This window comes from Kwoniella dendrophila, chromosome 3, assembly GCF_036810415.1.
Source record: "Kwoniella dendrophila CBS 6074 chromosome 3, complete sequence".
Lineage (NCBI taxonomy): Eukaryota > Fungi > Basidiomycota > Tremellomycetes > Tremellales > Cryptococcaceae > Kwoniella > Kwoniella dendrophila.
Window position 1 is genome coordinate 1266985 of NC_089478.1, and position 20301 is coordinate 1287285.

At 38.9% G+C, this 20301-nt stretch overlaps 4 protein-coding genes across 4 annotated transcripts; 2 read left to right on the forward strand and 2 right to left on the reverse strand.

The window, feature by feature from the left end:
• Positions 1–519: 519 nt before the first annotated feature.
• L201_002773 (uncharacterized protein) lies at positions 520–7304 on the forward strand (the record flags this gene model as incomplete). The annotated part of the gene is made up of 10 exons (XM_066218541.1): positions 520–1353; positions 1407–1767; positions 1834–2180; positions 2250–2631; positions 2694–4391; positions 4461–4792; positions 4868–5345; positions 5399–5527; positions 5594–6110; positions 6182–7304. 10 exons carry the CDS (start codon positions 520–522, stop codon positions 7302–7304), a joined length of 6201 nt encoding a protein of 2066 aa, XP_066074638.1.
• Positions 7305–7681: 377 nt separating this feature from the next.
• On the reverse strand, positions 7682–8570 carry L201_002774 (uncharacterized protein; the record flags this gene model as incomplete). Its single annotated transcript, XM_066218542.1, has 3 exons — positions 7682–8024; positions 8112–8371; positions 8505–8570. The coding sequence occupies 3 exons, from the start codon at positions 8568–8570 to the stop codon at positions 7682–7684; spliced, it is 669 nt and encodes a 222-aa protein (XP_066074639.1).
• A 458-nt stretch (positions 8571–9028) lies between these two features.
• On the reverse strand, positions 9029–12037 carry L201_002775 (uncharacterized protein; the record flags this gene model as incomplete). Its single annotated transcript, XM_066218543.1, has 2 exons — positions 9029–11894; positions 11958–12037. 2 exons carry the CDS (start codon positions 12035–12037, stop codon positions 9029–9031), a joined length of 2946 nt encoding a protein of 981 aa, XP_066074640.1.
• Positions 12038–13244: 1207 nt separating this feature from the next.
• Positions 13245–19434, forward strand: L201_002776 (uncharacterized protein; the record flags this gene model as incomplete). The annotated part of the gene is made up of 20 exons (XM_066218544.1): positions 13245–13327; positions 13400–13952; positions 14048–14485; positions 14541–15192; positions 15258–15341; positions 15400–15646; positions 15711–15811; positions 15865–15914; positions 15967–16038; positions 16096–16332; positions 16385–16709; positions 16808–16842; positions 16894–17162; positions 17223–17562; positions 17628–17660; positions 17730–17822; positions 17886–17948; positions 18012–18710; positions 18771–19031; positions 19171–19434. 20 exons carry the CDS (start codon positions 13245–13247, stop codon positions 19432–19434), a joined length of 4899 nt encoding a protein of 1632 aa, XP_066074641.1.
• Between the last annotated feature and the right edge of the window lie 867 nt (positions 19435–20301).

The following is a 20301-nucleotide window of genomic DNA, read 5'->3' on the forward strand; positions in this document are numbered from 1 at the left end:
GAGTAAGATTAAAACGTAAAAAGGGCAAGAAGAAAGGGATGGACCAGAAAAAGGCGCCCATCGCCGAACAGTCCTTACATATCACGTGTTAAGCTGCACTCATCGCTCGCTTCTTCGGCTGTTAAACGCGATAAGCTAAAGGAGGTCTCGCAACAACATTACTGGAAATGTTACAAGTCAAGATAACAAGCTGACATTGCATGCATTCCCATGAGTGGAAAAGGATCTTGAGGCCTGCTTTTCTATAATCTCCAAGTAGCTGAACATCACTCACCCCCCTCGCAAATATATCGACAGTCACCAAGGCCAGAATTTGGCAACTTTTGGCCGGATCGTTAGGTCGATAGTGCGGAGATAGCTTGTATAGCAAGATCAGGTCTGACGCAAGCTATTACGAAGGGAGTACGAAATCCTTGTATAGGTCACATATGCTTCAGCGCTAGTCTAGCTTAGTTCAGCTGAAGACTGATGCTATCGATATGCCTGGTATGTCCCAATTTTCTCAACCGATGAACGAAGATGTTTCAATCACTTTCCTTGGCTGATTTTTCTTTAGGACGCACATCTTCACCTCGACCTGTGACTATTCGAGCAAGATCGTCTACTATTGTAGGTACAGGCTCTATACCTGCTGGAAGTAATCAACCTGGACCACCATCAATAGATGTATCAGCATCATCATTTCGTATAACAACAAATCCTTTACCTGGACCTAGTGCAGCAAGTCAAGCTTTAGCAGATCAATTGGGTACAAGTGGAAGTAGTAGAAAATCGAGATTACATCATAGTGGGAATGGTCATGGTCATAATAGGTTATCATCATGGCCAAGTCCACCTCAACCTATAAGTCACATGCCATCAGCTCCTGCTGTACCGACAAGATCAAATATGGAAGGTGGTGTTCTGGACTTATCTCTAGTAGATAAAGACAGTGTAGCTTTATTGCTATATACCTATAAACCTACAGCTGTAAACAACAATGCTCTCGTTCATCCTGCTCCTTTACCCTCGACATCTTCCACTTCACAAACACCTTCTTCCCAAGTACTTCTGAATTACGCTGCACTACCGTGGGATGCGAAACCAGGAGATTATCTAGAAATACGTCAAATACATAAAAGGCAAATACAACAAATGAAGATGCAAATACCTGAAGGTGAATCATATAGCAAGAAAAAGAAGGAATCGGTCAGTCCAGCTATGAATGGTGTAAAACCTGGAAGAGGTAGAGATGGATATGTTTTCAGGCTGGGTGATAATGTGCCTACCGCTAGTGCACATCAAATCCAAGTGCCAGATTCAGTTGCGACGGCTTTTGGTTTCCAGCAGCGGCTTGAGGTTGAGGTCAGAAGGGTGAGTCACCTTTGTTTTTGAACACTATCTCGGGCTAATATAATCATGCACAGGTAACGGATAAAGAATCCGCTCATACGGACTACGTCGAATTTTACTTTTCTCAGTATTTAGGTAGAGCAGATATGTGGAGACTTGGTATGTCACTAGAGGGAATGACATTACATGTAGGAGAGAAAGTGTCTTTGGCGGGAGGAGCAGTCAGAGCTGAAGTCAATTTCATCATACGGAGCGAGAAGGATCCTAAAACTGGTAAAGATAAGGATAAGAGATATTCTAGTGGAATAGCTACATCCAAAACGAAAACTATTTTCAGAAGTAAGAGTTCACAGGTATATCTATTCATACAGTTATGTCAAGAAACGTGGGAATTCGATGAAGATGGTGAAAGGTATATCGAAAAAGTTGTACATGGTGGGTTTGAAAATGCTTGAAAAGCTTATTTGACCGAAATCATGGCTGATCTCACTGACTACATAGGTTATTTACCTGACTTATTCGCAAGATGGGCAGAAAAAGGGACTTCTCACGTGGTAACAATCATATTCTTCTCTAGGATATATTACGATGATGACGATGTAGAATACTTGAAAAAACACAATTTAGCAGATACTCTAGCTACAGATTATTCTGGAAGAAATTGTAAAGATTTCTTCAGAGTAGCTATAGATTTAGAAAGAAGGAACGATTGGACACAAGCTTTACCTGAAATCAAGAAATTGCTGGAACGTAGTGAAAGAGAATTGATATTAGATTACCATTTCGGAGAAATGGGAGGTGAATCATTTACTGGAGATAAGGTTAGACTCGTTGGCAGATTCAGTTTCGTGAGTACCATTTGAACCGACATGTATAACCTTATCGTGCTCATTGCTGATCATCCCAAAATATTTTAGGCGTACGAAGGAAACGCTTTGGAAGCTATCAATCTTGCTCTCAATCCATTCGACGAACATCACGTTGATAGGGATTTATCTCGTACTGGCTTATCCATCACAATCATAACGCCTGGTACAGGACATTTCGCTGTGGACAAAAATCTCCTTAGACTTACGACTGAAAGAATGGTCGATCATGGAATGAGCGTAGATTTCGTTTGTCTAACAAAAATGCCATTGCATAGTGTACCATTATTCAGTTATGTATCTCAAAGACCCAAGGGTGTTGTAAACGAAGAAAATCCTATAAGTGGGAAAGATAGATCCATCACACCTGATCTACTATACTTCGACTCTCACATGTCACATATCAAGAATACAGAATTGGCGGACTGCTATTGTAAGTATCGTCAATAGTCCCATATGAAAATATCGCTCTAACTGACTTGCCAAACGGTACAGCTCTACCTTCTTGGGTTAGCGCATCTTTTTACGCAGTAACTCATGATAAACCGTTCCGGAAAGATCGATTTATCCCCCGGTGCAAGATGTATGAAATACAAATGCTTGGTATACTGGACCATAACCTTACAACGGTTATTGTACCATATCTTGACATAGATGATATGCCTATGCCTCGTCGGCCTCTCTCTGCTGAAGACCGAAAAACAATCAGGGACGATTTTGACCAAAATATATTTGGTGCTGGTCAAGCTGAACCATCTATAAGTAAATTCAACTCACCTCAGCTGGCTTCTACACCAGGAAGTTTCCCAGCGAGTTACCAATCTGCTAGATTATTGGCTGAAAAGGAAAAGCAAGATAGATCGAACTCAATAGCATCAACGACTCGACCTAAAACTATTGGTGGATTTGGTGAAGGAACTAAATTATCACCTATAAAAGCCATGATCGAACTAGAAGATACGCATCCTCTAGGCAAAAAACGTACCGAGTTGAGAAGTGCCTCTCCTGCTCCTTCAACTTTAAGCTTGAAAAGAGGTTTTAGATCCGATTCACCCTCCAAACCGATCAACACAATCGCTCCTCCTACACCGCCGGTGTATACCTCTTCACCCTTGCTTGTTGCTAGCAGGGGCTTCTCCCCGACTGCCACCACTCGTTCTGCTTCGCCTCTACCTGCTCCTATTGATGAAGCTCCCACCCCGATATCAGATGGAGGAAGCATATCACCTTTGCCTCCTAGACGCGATTCATCGCCATCTCGTGGATCGATAGTGACATCGAGCCAACCAGGATCTGGCGCCTCGACCCCCAAGCTCACTCCAGCGAAGAAGCTCAACAATAAAAGCAGTAAGAGCTCTTTTGCTAGCAAATTTGGAGCAAGTTGGCTGTTCGGTGGGTTGACCTCAACTCGATCCCAACCGAGTTATGCAGCACCAGCAATGGAGACTATAGGTAGGACGGATGTCTCGTCTGTTACAGGAAATAGATCACATTCACCCGTACCTTCTACTTCTTCTAAAGCGAAATCGAAGGTGTCAGAATCGAGATCAAGATCAGGTACTGGAAGTGTACCACCAAAACCGAAAATGCCTAATCCCGATACAATGATTACACCCAGTACACCTTCACCTTCGAAAGATAAACCCTATAATCCTACGACACCTGTAACACAACCATTACCAATTGCTCACGGTACAACATCTAGATTACGAAGATCTCAAACTGTTGAAGAAGATCCTATATCGAGATCATTGAGAAATTCCAAAGGATTACCTCCTAGTACAGGACAATCGGGGGGACAAGGATTAAGCAAATCACATGAAGATTTATCTTGGAGAAATAGAAATAATGCTTTAGTTCAGTCAACGAGACATTTTACTGTAAATCCTTGTAAACCTTCGGCAGAAACTATCGATAGAGTTAGGGATGCAGGTGGAAGAAGATGGCGATTTGTTTTACCGAAACAAGCTCAACAGCATATAGTGCAATGGCCGTCACTATTAGCTCCAGCTTGTTTACCTTTAACAACTGATTTTTTACCTACACAAAAACAAACAGATGAATTGTATAACACAGGTACTTATACTGTACAATGTTACTTAGAAGACGGAGCTTTCTTGATAAGAAACGACTCAGCTCAGGAAAATTTACCTCTGGCTATGATGAGAGAAATGGTTTCCCAAAGGTTATCTCGTAAGTTGCCGTTCGACAAGGCTAGCTACCGCAAAAGTTTGATTTAGCTGATATATTCTGGTTATACAGAAAACTTCCAAGTAATAGTCTTACCGCATGATCTGAATGAACCTGGGGTGGTTAGACCGATGCCAATTCACCTTGAAAAGGACGCAGATATAGGTGTGGAATTACTATCAGGCGGTGCATCAGAAGTACTGAAAAACGGTAGAGGTGCTATTTGGATGTCATGGGCAAATCACATACATCGATTACTCTTTCATCCTACAAGACAGGAAATTATCGTACATTGGATGACCAGGAAGGTTTCACATTCAACTGATCCAGTGAAATATAGATGTTTGGTCTGGCCAGTAGGTATGAAAGGTTATCAGCCTGCCGAAGCGGTGTTTAATTATCCTGTGAGTTTCAATATATCAGTAACAGTAATCCAAACGAACACAATGCTGATTGCGACTCTTTGTGTTGACGATCAGGATGTGAATACCAAGATCAATTACAATCACCTTGATCATCTGATTAATGGTGAAAGGCGAACACTTGATCCATTGAGATATTGGCGCACCAGATTTATCTTGATACCATCAGGTAAAGAGATAGTATCCTTCCCTGGATTGATACCACAAGGTGAACATTTAGATCAAGGTGATTTGTTATGGCTAGGTGCACAAAAGGTTATTGAAACTTTGAATAGATATTTATTGAAAAGTCCATCATCACCACCGCAATCACCTTTAAGGATAGTTACAACTACATTTGATCCTTCAACATGTGTTTTAGATGAAGAATTAATGATGGACTTAGAGAGACAAATTAGTAATAAAGAGAAATTACCTGCAAATATCGATGGGTCACCGACTGAAAAAGAATTAGAAGGCATGACTTTGGCTAATTTAGCTGAATTAATGTGTCAGCCTGGTAATGGTTTAATCATAAGAACTAGATGGTGGGAAGGTAAGTCATTCCGCGCCTTCTCGCTGGTTGAAATACTAATGCCGTTGTTATAGCTCGACAACATGTTCAATCTTTCACTGGTGCCCAGTTCTGTGAATGGCTTCAAAATTCCTTCGAAGATGTCACCAGTCGTGAAAAAGCTGCTGAATGGGCTGAATCCCTACTGGAAAAGGGTTTGATAGGTGAGCAAAGCGTAATTAGACTGGCTGTGATAACGTTAATGATGACAATGTCAAATCTTCTTATAGAGCACGTTACCAACTCGCATGGTTTCCTCGACTACTGGCATTTGTACTACCGGTTACGAGAACCGTATAATGCTATGTCAAAGTCATCATCCAAAAACAAATCGTGGTTTGGTACTACATCGTCGAAAAATACTTCGGCGTCTGCATCGAAAGAGCCCAGTAGAGACGAAACTCCGAATGGAGACGCGAATGGCGGTACTCTTACTGCATCTTCGTCTACTAATACAACATTATCATCCGCATCAAATGCTAATGGGACTTATGCTTCAGCCAACCCAGCTCAAGTTCAGGCCTCACTACCAGCTGCAACTCCACCTGGTGCAAGGGCTTTATTGGCCAAAATGTATGATGCACCTAAAGATGGCGCAAATGCTTCTACCCTTAATGGTAGACCGAGAAGGAAACGGAAGGTCAAGATGTCACAAACCAGAATCTTAGATTTGGATCCCAACAAGAAAAGTGACAGAGCTGAGGTCGCTATTTTGCATGCTGATGTCGTGCACAATGCTAGAAATGCGTGAGTCAAGGAGCGCTCTAACAATCATATTCGAGGGGAAAGCTGATTGAAATACCGTCACCTCTTCGTAGCTTCCATTTTGAGTTGAATTGGTTGGGGGTTACGGCAGCATTACTTGAGGAACTGCGACAAAAAGTGTCTATACAAGCAGAAAGATATGGATTAAGATTCATTGAAACGCCTGTTGAGCAATTGATCGATTTACCGTTAAAATGTGCATATCGAACAGCTATACCAATCACATTAGCTGTAAAACCGCCTATAATAAAAGATTTACATGAAAGATTATTATCAATTGGACATGGTACAGGACAAGTCGAAAATTATTTCGAGTATTGTATTTTAACCAAGAAATTTGGATTTATCTTAGATGTTGAAGAATCAAATAGATATCCAGAAAATTTAGATATTGAATATTCATACCGAAAGAACAAATTCGATTATTCACAATTTGTACATAAATCTGGTTTAGCTTTAATTCAATGTTTGAATGATTCAAAAGGTTTTTTATGGTCAGATAATAGGTTAATCTTATCGTCAAACTCTTCTACATCAAATTTCAGTTCAGTAAAAAGAAGAGCAAATAGTAATAATACATCAAATAACAATAATAATCATAGCAATCACAATAATCATAATAATAATAACGGCAGTGCGAATGGTGGAGGAGGAGGAAACAATGCAAATCATAATAATAACAATAATAGATATGAAGAAGTAAGGTTATTGAGAAAGGAGTTAGAGGATTTCTGTAATGATAAAGAGAAATTAAAGAAATTCTATGAGGAAATGACTCCTCCTTTACCTGGTGATTTGATTGGAGACGAGAGCAATGAAGAAAATGTGGAAGAAAAAGAAGAAGAAGGAGTCTATGGGGATACCCAGTCAACGATAAGGGAGAAGATCGATTCGCCGTCGGATATTAACGAAAATGATATAGCGGTTCCTAGAGAGGACTTGGTAGAGGATAATAATTCGGGACACTTCACTGAAGCTGGACATCAAGTAAATCTAGCATTGGAGTTCGAAGATGATACTGGTATCATCGAACATGATAATGGTAACGATTCAGGTGAAGCGGTCAAGATTGAAGTATCACGGGATGAACCGGACACCGAAAGAAATACGGTAGATATCGATAACAGGGAGAAAGAGACTGAAGATGAGCTCAAACAAGCTCTTCGTTGTATGTGAGCTATTATATTTGGAGAACGACTACGCAATCTGTATTTCATAAGTAGGGTAATATTGGAATCATCATTAATGCTTGTAAATCCATTCATATTACTGTTGTAAATCTCTCCTGGAATCGGTTAATAGGTATGATAATATGATATAATATGCATTCCATTTTCGTTGAGACTTGAGTACGCAGATCGAAGGTGGAGAACACTTCTATTGTACAACTATATATTTATCACAACCCTATCGACTACGATTTTACGCCATGCAATTGCTCAGCAATTCCAAACATCTCCCTTGAAATGGACCTATATTGAAATTAACCCATGTGTTTACGTTGTACCGTAAGTTTGGCTGCGTGATAAGAGCGTCTTCTTCCTTTTACCTGTTTACCTTCTAGGTGATGCTGATCTATCTGAACTTGTCCGCCTAGTTATAGATCTCGATCTGGATCTAGATGAACTAGGTGACCTCCTCCTTGGTTTTCTCTCCAAGTCTCTTTCTCCTTCAGAGTCTGAATCGTATCTCTTCCTTCTGGGTGGTGGAGAAGCTGATCTAGATTGAGATCGTGATGATGAAGTTGAAGGTGATCTTTTACGTCTACTTCGCCTTGGAGGTGAACGTGATCTTATCGAGGTTGAGGAAGAGGATGATGATGATGATGATCCTGAATCTGAGTCTGAATCTGAGGACGATGATGATGATGAATCTGAATCGCTTGAGCTAGATGATCTATGTTATGTGATTTATTTCGTTAATGAGTAAACCAAACATCTTGCTGATTCTCTCGCAATGAAAACTCTTGAGATTGAAACTCACCTTCTTCGACTTGTCTTTTTATCTATTAATTGCTTGTTCTTCTTAAGATCTTCTTTCCTCCTTTCATCTTCTTTTGCTTTTAAAATTTTATCTGCTAATCCAATTTTATTATTTTGTGATTTAAATTCTTCAGGTAATTCAATTGAAGGTTGATCTCTACCTATTTTACCTTGACTTAATTGTTTTGTACGTGATGGTCTGGCTACATATGGTCTTGAATTCGTACATTGATATGTATGATGTCCTAATTTTAAACATTTCTATTCTCGATCAAATGTGAACATAGACACTAATTAGCCAAACGTCCTCAAGTGAATAAACATCGTTCTTGAACCGATAAGCCAAAACCTAAAAAGCTGAGATAAAAGCCAAAAACCAAAAACTAAAACTCACTTGACATCTTGTGTTTGGTCCTGCTCGATCAGAATTATTCAATTGTCTAGGTCCAGATCTCCACATTTTCGTTAATCTTTCTTGTCAATAGCTGTCTGCTTCGAATATTAGTGTGCACCTTACGTCCTGTTGCTATATGTTACTGAACAGCGTAGTTTCCAGAAGACACGATATATTCGACATTATTTAGACAAGTCAAAAACAGCTCTGGTGGACTATCTTTAATATGATGATTACATCGAACTTTCCTGGTTTAGTAGAGATTACGTAACTACCAATTTCAACATTTATAATCATCAAATACCGTGAGTACCATATAAATGATATAAATGTGTGTCAGGTTATATTTCATATTGTTCGTTAAAATGTCCAAATGATCTGACTACTATAAATTATATCACAAATGTCTAAAGATGCAACACAATTTTTTGTCTACGTTATATATATATTGTCCGCCTATTGTGATGGAATTTTTGTTTAATCCATCTATCTAATCTATCTATCTATATATTTTTGTATCAAGCCTAATGACTTGTCACCTTGATATGAGGTACGTTATTATCATAACTCAATCTGTTGTTATTATTGTATCCTTTATATTCGTTATACGTTTCTTCTTCTTCTTCTATTTCTTCTTGTCGATCATCTTCATCGTCACCTTCAAAATGAATATAATAATCTTCAAAAGCTACACCGTTTTCTTCATCTTCATATTCATATCCATACTCATATCCATACTCTTTAGTGTATGCATCAGGATCCCAGACTGAATCCATCTCGACATCCTCAAGTTCCATATCTTCCTCTTCTTCTTCTTTCTCGTGTTCTTCCACATTCATTATATCTTCTTCATATTGTTGTAAATGATAATCTTTCTTCATCGTATATGATTCTACCGGCTCAACTTGTTGTAACGATCCTTCGTCAACTCTTGTGGCGTTGTTCTTGCCAATCTCAACTTGATTTTCACAATGTAATAGTGATAAATACCTTTCTAATTGAATTTGTCTTTCTGCTAATTGATTTATACTTTCAAATTCTTCTTTTCTGTTATAGTTATTGTTATTCTTATTATTATTATTATTATTATTATTATCTTTATTTTCTTCTTTTACGTTCTGTGGAGAATTTGATTTTGGTGAAATAGGTATACTACTTTTGATTATGGGTACATTTTCATCTTCACCTGTAAATGCTTTTAAAGCTCTTTTCAAGTATCCACTAGAGATGATTTCAGATTTTCTAGTAGATGATGGACTACCATTAACATGATTGTGACTTTGTTTAGTGTTCTTTTCCTTCAACGATTTTGTAGATTTATTACGTTGTAATAGTTTTGATGGAACCGAAGTTGATCGTCCTATCTTCTTATGATTGCTAGTATTACCATTTTTTTGATTCGGATCTAAATCCTTGATGACTTTCTCTTCCAATTGCGATGAAATGAACGCTGCCATTCTTAAATCTTCCATTTCATCTTGTTGCTGCACTACTACCGTTTTTTTCTTTTCGACTTGTTTATCAGTTTGACACAGAACATCTACGTTGTCATTGTCAGGTAAAGTAGATATTTGATTTATGGTGGTTAAGATAGGTACTTTAGGTATAGGCATATTGTCAATATCGTTTTGAGTTCCAGTTGTTGTCATTAGTTTGATGAACTCCCTAACTTCTTTTGTGGGTTGTAAACTCATTGTTCTTCCTACGGCAGTTCTCAGTAGATCGTGTTTTTGCACTTCGACTAATCCTGCCCTTGTTCCAATTTGTGATTGTGCTCGTTTCCTCCTTGATTGAAATTTACTTGCTGGTGTAGGAGAATCGTATATCCCATTCCCACTGTCATCCAAAATAGGTGATCCCCCAAGTTCCCCACCGATCATAACTTTATTATCGTTACTTGTCGATGATGTTGTTGGAGTATCAGTATGGTTATCAATCTGATGCGGTGGTGGAGTTGATTGATCTCTTGGAGTTTGTGGAAAAGATGATGAGATAATTGATAATGCTGATAAAGATGATATACTTGATCTTGCTGAAGCTGTAGTATAATCACCTGAACAAGTTGAAGATGCTGAATCACTCGTTTTGGATGATGTAGTAGATATCATTGAAAGTCTTGAATTTTCAGTGATATCGAAATCTTCCTCCTTTTGATCTGCGTTCTGTTCAAATGATGTATTTTCTTCTTCCACTTCTTCCTCAATCATTTCTAACGTGGGCGCAATTGAACTTCTAGGTGAAGGTACAGGGTGTTCATATTCTTCCTCCTCCTCCTCCTCCTCTTCTTCTCCTTCATATTCTCCTACGACGAATTGAGCTTGACCTGGAGATAAGTCAGGTTCAGGTTGATGCAAAGAAGCAACCATAAATCTAGGTGGAGGTAAAATACTTTCTCTCATATTTCCACCCCTTTGTTCTCCTACGAATTCATCTTGACCATTTTGGGATTGATGATGTACTGTATCAACAAAACTAACCCTTCTACCTCCACCACCTCCATTTGATGGTTGTTGTTGTTGTTGGTGGTGGTGTATAATAGATAAAGGTCTTTTGTAAGATATAAAACTTGATCTCAATTCATTACCGTTATTGGTGTTCGATGATTTCGGTTTTAAACCCTTTTCAACTACATTTGAAGCATTAAACATCTCTGATGTGAATGATTTTTCATCTGAATCTCTTTCTCTTCTATTACTTTGATAATCACCATCTTGGTCTTCTTGATTATGGAGTAATGATAAACGTTTTCTTCTATAATGTATACCTACCCAACTTGCTACACCTAAAACTAATAATCCTAAAACAACTGATAAAGCAATTGATGGACCTAACATATCTACATGATGCTGTGGCGTAGAATCTGGTATAGGTGAAGATGAAGGTATGATAGGTGAATTCGAAGAATTTAAAGTTGGACTCGAACCTATGGTGGGTGAATTGTCCGATGATGATGAAGGTTGGTTAAGGTTCTTCCATGGATCTTCAGACGAATTCACTCCGAAATTCCGTTTCATTGCTAAAGATGGACATCCCGAAGAAGATGAGTGTAACTGTAAAGAACGTTTTTTCATCTGACGTAAATGTTGAGTAGGATTAATGTTCACTAAGTCTAACCCTAATTGAGGTGAATTTATTGGTATATTATTCATGCTTATATAGGCATTCTTATCGGGATTTGATGATAATGGAATGTTGGTCGGTGGAATTGACAAAGGGTTAGAAGATGATTTATCATATATTGTTGAAGGTAAATTCTCTGAAGGTGATGAAACGAATCTTTTTCCTACACCTAGCGATCTTGGTCCTCTATGCGATCGCTCTGGTACAGGTATTTGATAAACGGGATGTGTTGCTTTTGATGAAACATCTTGCGTACTCGTTGGCTTTGCCCTATCGAAAACATGTAAATGGATCAATATGTTTGCTTCTTGTGTATTCAGATATCAAACTTACACGATTATAGTAGAAGAAGGTTTTTCGAAATCTACCGATGTGAAGCCTAAGCCTAAGCCTAAACCAATAGTGCTTGCCATTTCTGATTTATCCTGTCTGGAATCGAAGTGCTGAAATAATATATTACTGGAACCCACAATTTCATTAAAAGGCGGTGATAATAAGTCAAAAAAGACGAATGAGCGAAATCGAAGGTGCAAGTTGAGTAAAAGAATGGACAGTAGCTTTGAGGCAACTATCAAATGAATGAAGCACTGCTTCAACGTAGAGAAAAGTAATTATTATAATCAAACGGAAAACAAACCAAAAAAAGTCGAGAATTATGGATAGAACAATGAACTCGAAATATAGGAAGAGGAAAAACCTAAAAAAAAAAAAAAGAATGACATGCATATACATATCTGTTTGTTAGCTCCGGTTAGACGAGACGAACAAATTCATCAATATTGTTGATTTTAGTATTTGTCGCCATACTTGATGATTTCGATACCGACTGATACTGCTGTTCGCCCTTTCATTAAAACTGTTTACGAGAATACCACATCTAGAAGAGGCTGTTCCGAATGGCTCGAGCTTGTCGATTGGTATCTGTTCTATTGTAGCACATCATAGTGATGACCAGTGATTCGAGGATAATCACATAAATGGTCCTCTGAATGGTCATCGAGCTATACCAGCTAAGATGTCTTGTAGTATATACCATGAAACGATCTTGCATAATCAGATGTTGGATTAGAGTTCTCGAACGTACGAGGGATGAGGACCAGTCTTCCCCAGCACCACAAGCTTGGATTCGAGGCTATGAGAGTGCGCGTGTGACTCCCATCTAAGCCATGAGCTAACGAGTATGGTTGTTGATTAGATGATAGGATACAGATAAGAGCTGATATATACAAATATACACAAGTTGTTCGTGTTTGGTTATCAGCTGGCGGAAGCAGATTATATGGGAGTAGATACGTGCCTGGTAGTGTACCGCATGGTGTCTTTTTGGGTATATGTACAGTATATGTGATCGGGTAAAAACTTATTAGGCTATATGACGACTAAGGTTGATTCAACTTTTTTACTTTTTGGTTCACTATACTAGCTACAAGAAGATAATCTCGGAGCCGGCGGGCATAAGGTTTATACGAGTACGATTGAATGATTATCAAGCTATCTATGCATCTCTACTCACAGTTATCATCTTCATCTTCTTCTTCATCAAGAACATTAAAATCTTACTACTGACATTGACTGTATTACCGTCACTCACCATCGGCAATCGAGTAAATTCAGTACAAGATGGATAGCTTTAACGCTCAATCCGTCTTTACTGCTTTGTCGGATGTAGTGGATATATCATCGTCAAAATCTAAGAAAAACCAGTGAGCAAATTTATTTAATAGTATCTATTTGACTAACAAATCTGATTGACAATGTGCATTATCCTTTCATAGCCCACCACCATTTCTAGTTAGACATACATTGTTCTTCTTTCCTATCTTAGTATTTATTTCAGCTGGTATATTATTATTATCATTTGCTATACCAAGGATATATCGATTTATCAAATCTTTATTACCTAATCGTCAAAAAGAATATCAACCTTTATTAGTTGATGAAGAAGATGAAGGTGAAATCGATTCTTCTGGACCATCTACACCAAGTCAACCTTATATGCCTTCAGGTGGATTATGGTCAGATTTTAGAGCTCATATTAGATCAATGAAAGAATATGGTTCGATCTTATTCTTATTAGAAGTACTAAGAGCTCTATGTTTAGCAACATTATTAGGCTTGACTGTTTTCGCTGCTATACATGCCGAATCACCAAATCAAAAAATCAACTCCTCACCATCATTTACCGGTTTAGATGAAGATGATAATGTAATTGATGTTCAAGGTCATTGGGGTAAACATAAAAAACATAAAAAGAAGAAGCATAGAAAAACTAGGGTAGACGATTATTCTAGTTTGGAATGGGGAGAATTTGGTGTTTGTGGATTCTACGTGAGTAACGAACAGATCAGCTGTATTACGTCTGATTTAGACACTGTGCTATTGTGTAGGCTTTCTGAATATACTAATCTTAAGATCCCTCTTAGACTTACACCCTCATATTTGCATTCGTTCTTCTCTGCCTTCGACCTGCTACACCACTTCGACGACACCTCATTGCCCATGTTGATACTCTTTTATTCATCGGATGGTGCATCTACGCTTATAGAGATATTTGGCCTCTCTTCACATACAATCTTTCCCCATCTGATCTCAACAATGCCATAACGTGGTCAAGAGTAGTTATTCTTTCTGTCGCTGCTGTTCTTATTCCTTTACTTAGACCTAGAACTTACGTTCCAGCGGATCCTGCAAATCCTACACCAGAAGATGAAATTCACCCCGAACAGACTGCGCCTTGGTTGTCTTATGTCTTCTACGAATATATGACCGGTTTAGTATGGAGAGCTTGGAAAACACCTGCATTACCTTATGACGATCTTCATCCTTTAGCGGATTACGATCGAGCACAACTTTTATATAACGTGAGTAAGCTGCTTGTTTTCGATAAAATCTCAACTGATCATGTTCCGACTGTAGAAACATATCGACACTCTTGATCCTGTCCGTCGGCGAGAAAAAGGCTTGAGACCCCGGAACCTTTTAAGTGGTCTTTTAGGTGTATTCCGAACTGAAGTCATCATGATTTGTGCTATGGCAGCATTATCCGCTATAGCTGAAATGGCCGGTTCGATCGGTATCAATAAATTGTTAGATTATCTTGAAAAAGATGGAGAGGGTGCTACCTTGAAACCTATTGTATGGGTCGCGTTCCTTTTCATTGGTCCAACTTTGGGCTCCTTGACTATACAGTATTACATTTTCAACACTACAAGATGTTTGGTTAGAAGTGAAGCTCTTTTGACTCAATTAATTTTCGATCATGCTCTAAGATTACGGATGAAAGACGCTGTAGAGGATACCAAGGAAGAAATACCAAAGAACGGCGCGCCAGAAATCAGAGTCGAAGATACAACTGAACCGGGACCTGGAGGAATCGAAGCTGTTTTAGTAGGAGATGGCCCAGAATCAAGTGAGAATACCGAAGTTGGTAGTTCAAACGGATCTAACAAAGATAAAAAAGACGATAAAGAAGCTGCTGCAGATGAAGAGGCTAAAAAAACACAAGGTCAAGGTCTAGCAGGTAAAATCAATGTATTGATGGCTGCAGATGTTGAATCGGTTCTTGAAGGTCAGTCATCGCTTCGATGATCCTGTCAAAAAAAAATTAGAACTGATTTCAGGTTTTACTTTCAGGTCGAGATCTCGCCCTTGTTTTCGTTTACACTCCCATTCAATTTGCTTTATGCACTTTCTTGCTTTACAGAATTCTTAGTTGGAGTGAGTCTTTTCTGTCTCTCTAGTGTAAACTATTATTGATTAGCCCATGACTTTGTAGGTGCTTTGGTTGGAATGTTAATCATGATTATTACTCTCCCTCTTCCTGGTCTCATTACCAAGCTTAATGCTCAATTCCAAACTCGAAGAATGGCTGCTACCGACTCACGAGTAGACTCTATCACCGAAGCTATCGGCGCACTCAGAATCATCAAAATGTTTGGATGGGAAGATAGAATCAAAGAACGGATTGCTGTAAAGCGAGAAGATGAATTACACTTAATCTGGCAAAGAAGATTGATGACTTTGTATGTTTATATAGCAACAAATTGCTTTCGTCGTTAAGCTTACTAACTTGTTTTGACCTCTCAGAGCAATCATCATTCTCAACCAAATGCTTCCTGTACTTGTCATGGTAGCTACATTCGCTATGTACACTTTAGTGCAAAAACGACAGCTTACCGCTGCTACCGGTGAGTACACCATCATTGGTTGTCGAGGTAAGCAAGGCTGACGCAAGGTATAGTGTTCACGAGTATGGTCGTATTTGAGCTTGTTAAGAGTCAAATGGGAATGGTAAGTTTGATTATGACCATGACACAGATCTACGCTGATACACGCTCTATAGTGTTTCTACCTTATTAACGCTTTCGTTACCGCATGGGTCTCAGTACAAAGAATTGACAAGTTCTTGACTTCGGTAAGTATACTCGAATCAAACCTTTGTGCAGACAAGATAAGCTGATTTACGACGTAGAGCGAAATGATCGATGAATATTCCGAGGGCAAGATTGCCACTATCAAGACTCCCGAACAGCTCGAAGCAGAGACGCAGGGCTTAATCAGGATCAAGGATGCAACATTCAGTTGGGGTCCCGTCGAAGATGGTAACACTCAAGACTTCAATCTTAGAATTCCAAATGTCACTTTTGTCAAGGGTAAAATCAACTTGATTACCGGTCCTACTGGTAGTGGAAAATCATCTCTTCTCAAGGTGAGCACATCTCATATATGTAGGAAAGTAAGCTGATTGCGCATGTATGCAGGCTCTTGTCGGCGAACTACACTTTGAGCAAAAACAAGGATCTTTCTTCCATCTACCCAGAGAAGGTGGTGTATCATATGCTGCTCAAGAGAGTTGGTGTATGTCAGATTCCATTAAAGATAACATTTTATTCGGTGAACCATATGAGCATGATCGATACGTTAAAACCCTTCGAGCTTGCGCTTTAGAACCAGATTTGAAACTATTCGATGATGGTGACAATACTGAAGTCGGGGAGAAAGGTATCACTTTAAGTGGTGGGCAAAAAGCCAGATTGACTTTAGCCAGAGCTGTCTACTCGAAAACCGAAATTGTGCTTCTTGATGGTGAGTCATCTATAAGCCGCGACAACGCTAATAATCAGACATCTTCTCTGCTCTCGATACACTCACTTCAAGATTTATCATCGACAATCTCTTCAAAGGTGATTTAATGAGGGATAGGACTGTATTGCTTATTGTGAGTGCTAAAGTCGTACTTACCATAAGAACACGCTAATCAAGCATATAGACCCACCATGTTGGTCTTGCTGCTCCAATTGCCGATTATATGCTCGCATTCAATCCAAACGGTTCCGTCAAATCACAAGGACCCATCGAAGATGCTTTACTTCCCGATGAAGACATTGAAAAAGAAGCTGAGGAAGATGTCAAAGCTTCCGAAGAAGCAATTTCTGCTGAGAAAAAGGCTGATGAGAAGAAACCTGCTCATAAATTAGTAAAAGATGAAGAGAAAAGTGAAGGTAGAATCTCAAAGAAAGCTATGGTTTCCTTTTTCAGGTGAGCTTTTTCCAAATTTTTAATTCATATACAGCATAAGCTTATTCGCGCGCCTCGCAGAACGTTTGGTGGACCAATTTTCTGGTTATTATATGCGATATTACTTTTAGGTGGACAAGGTTTCAATGCGTTCCAAACATATTGGTTAGGTAGATGGGCACGAGCATACGAAGAATCTGATCATCCTGAAAGGGTTTCAGCTGTCTATTACCTCGGTTTATATATCGTTTGGGTCTTGTTGAGTTTAGGCTCCCTGGCTGGTTCAGCAATTCTATTCTATGTTGGAGCGATCAAGGGATCAAGAGAAATACATAAAAGGTTGACAGATATGATATTTGGTTCTTACATGAGGTTCCTGGATTCTACTCCCGTGGGAAGAATAATCTCGAGGTTCACCAAAGTAGGTTTGTTCGCATTTTTCATCCATCTGACCAAGGCTTGAAGCTAATTCGAGTTGTCTTCCAGGATATGAAGAACGTTGATGGATCTTTCACGGATGTAAGTTATTTCCAAATCGCTGATTCTTGTACTGAATGGGCTGACGTCTGACCTCTTTTCTTCAATTAGACCTTCTCTGAAGTTGCTGATATTTCAATTGGTCTTATCTTGAAATTCGGCGTCGTTATTGCCTTGGTGCCTATTTTCTCCATTCCCGCAGTAGTAAGTTATCATTTGTCACGTAGATTACAGTCAATCAGATATTGATAGCGAACCTTGTTACAGTTCATTGGATCTGTTGGTGCGTTCTTAGGAGAAGTATATATTCACAGTCAACTCAGCGTCAAGGTATGTCTCAGATCTCCATTCCCTTAGTTTGACGATGGCGGCTGATCATCTTCAATAATCTAGCGAGAAATGTCAAACGCCAAAAGCCCTCTCTTCTCGCACTTTGCGGCTGCCGTCAATGGTATTGTATCCATCAGAGCTTATGGCGCGCAGCAGAAACTTCGTGCCGAAGCTCAAAGAAAGGCTGATAAGTATACTCGAGCTGCCACCGCATTCTACAATCTCAATCGATGGGTTACCGTCCGTATCGACATGTTAGGTGGTTTATTTGCGTCATCCTTAGCAGCTTTCTTAGTTTATGGCCCTAGATTAGATGCCTCGACTACAGGTTTCGCCTTGAGTCAGGCTATCTCTTTTTCTGCCATGATTTTATGGTGGGTTAGATTAGTAAACGAGATGGAGGTTCAAGGTAACTCAGTTGAAAGAATTGAAGATTACTTGGTAATCGATCAAGAACCTAAATCTGTCAAATCGAAGCAACCACCTGCTTCATGGCCAACATCGGGATCAATTGTGTTAGATAAATTATCAGCTAGATATACACCTGATGGACCAACCGTTCTAGATAAATTACAACTTACCATTCAAAGTGGTGAAAAAGTTGGTATTGTTGGCAGAACAGGTAGTGGAAAATCAACTTTAGCTTTAGCTTTATTACGAATGATCCCTACTGAAGGTAGTGTCCTTATTGACGGAAGAAAAACAGAAGACATCAATTTACATGCTTTGAGAAGTCACGTTACCATTATTCCCCAGGATCCGGTGAGTTGTGCGATAGCTGTTGTGCTGGAACGATATCGCTTACAATTACACTTGATATAGGTCCTCTTATCTGGTAGTCTACGGTTCAATCTGGATCCATTCGGTGAACATGATGATGCCGAACTCAATGATGCGTTACAATCATCTGGTTTAGGACAAACTCGACAACCTGGTCAGGAAGGAGGTACAGTCACTCCGCAACGATTAAATCTCGACACACAAATAGCAGCTGCAGGTGGTAATCTGAGTCAAGGTCAAAGACAATTGGTTGCACTGGCTAGAGCTTTAGTCAGGAATAGTAAAGTTTTAATTTTAGACGAGGTAAGTCATGTTCCTTTTTTACGGCTCCACAAAATTGAACAGGGGGATGTTCCTTCGGAAATACTGTATTGCGGATCACGGAAATGCCGGAGTATTCCGATTGCTGATAACCTAATTCTTTTTTTTACAAAATTGTTAGGCGACAGCATCAGTTGATTTCGAGACGGACGCATTGATTCAAAGATCAATAAGATCATTACCATCATCAACAACAGTTCTAACTGTAGCACATAGATTATCAACTGTTATGGATTATGATAAAATACTGGTACTGGGTGCAGGTAAAGTATTAGAATTTGATTCACCAAATAATTTAAGATCAAATACATCAAGTTATTTCGCAAAATTAGTTTTAGCCATGGAAGGTGGTACAGTAAGTAGACAATCTACTGTTAGTTCTTAGATAGTGCTCGGAAGACTCGGATAGGATGTTCTCGAAACAAAACATAAATAGATGTGTTACCCTAAAAATGAAAAGAATATGCATAGCCATTCATATAGATTATCTACAGTAGATAGCAGTAAAAGTGATCGGTGACATCCATGGGGAAGTAACCAGTCATTTCATTCACAGCAAGGGAGAAGTTACAACAGTTGGTCCGTGATCCGATTACGCCATCTCGTTTATCGCTACTCTTCGTATTTATGCGACTTATTTGTTAGCACATATCATCTGTTATTAGGAATGCATTACGAAAACCCAATATACTCGTATAGGATATGTATTTGACATTACAAAGGTTTCAAGATCATATTCGAATATAACGATTATTTGGTACAGTAGTCTAGACTCAGGGTCTATGAACTAAAATGTTATGATAATTACCAAATTAAAAGAAAGAGAGAAAGAGAGGAAAATAGTCTAACTGAAACAAGCTCAAAGTATGTAATCCCCTGTAATGTAATTCAAGCTACTGTACTTTTCTCATCTAACATCTAATGACATCCTTACTCGGACCCTTTTCTTTCCTTTCACGCATACGAGTAACTTCATCACATCTCATTTCATGTCGGGAATCCCTCACTGACTTTCACTACCATTTCACCTTTCATTAGCCTTTTTTTCTCACTTCACTATCAGATCTCACTTTATCATTACAGTTATACACAATCATCCTTTCATCATTATTCTCGATCACTTCAAACAGAAAAAGTCACTAGTACAACAAATTAAGTTCCCGCCTACTATTATAAATACTATTGAACTTAAGAGAGGGGCAACCAACAAATCATATATTTGATATCTTTGCTCTACCCTGACTCTCTTGCT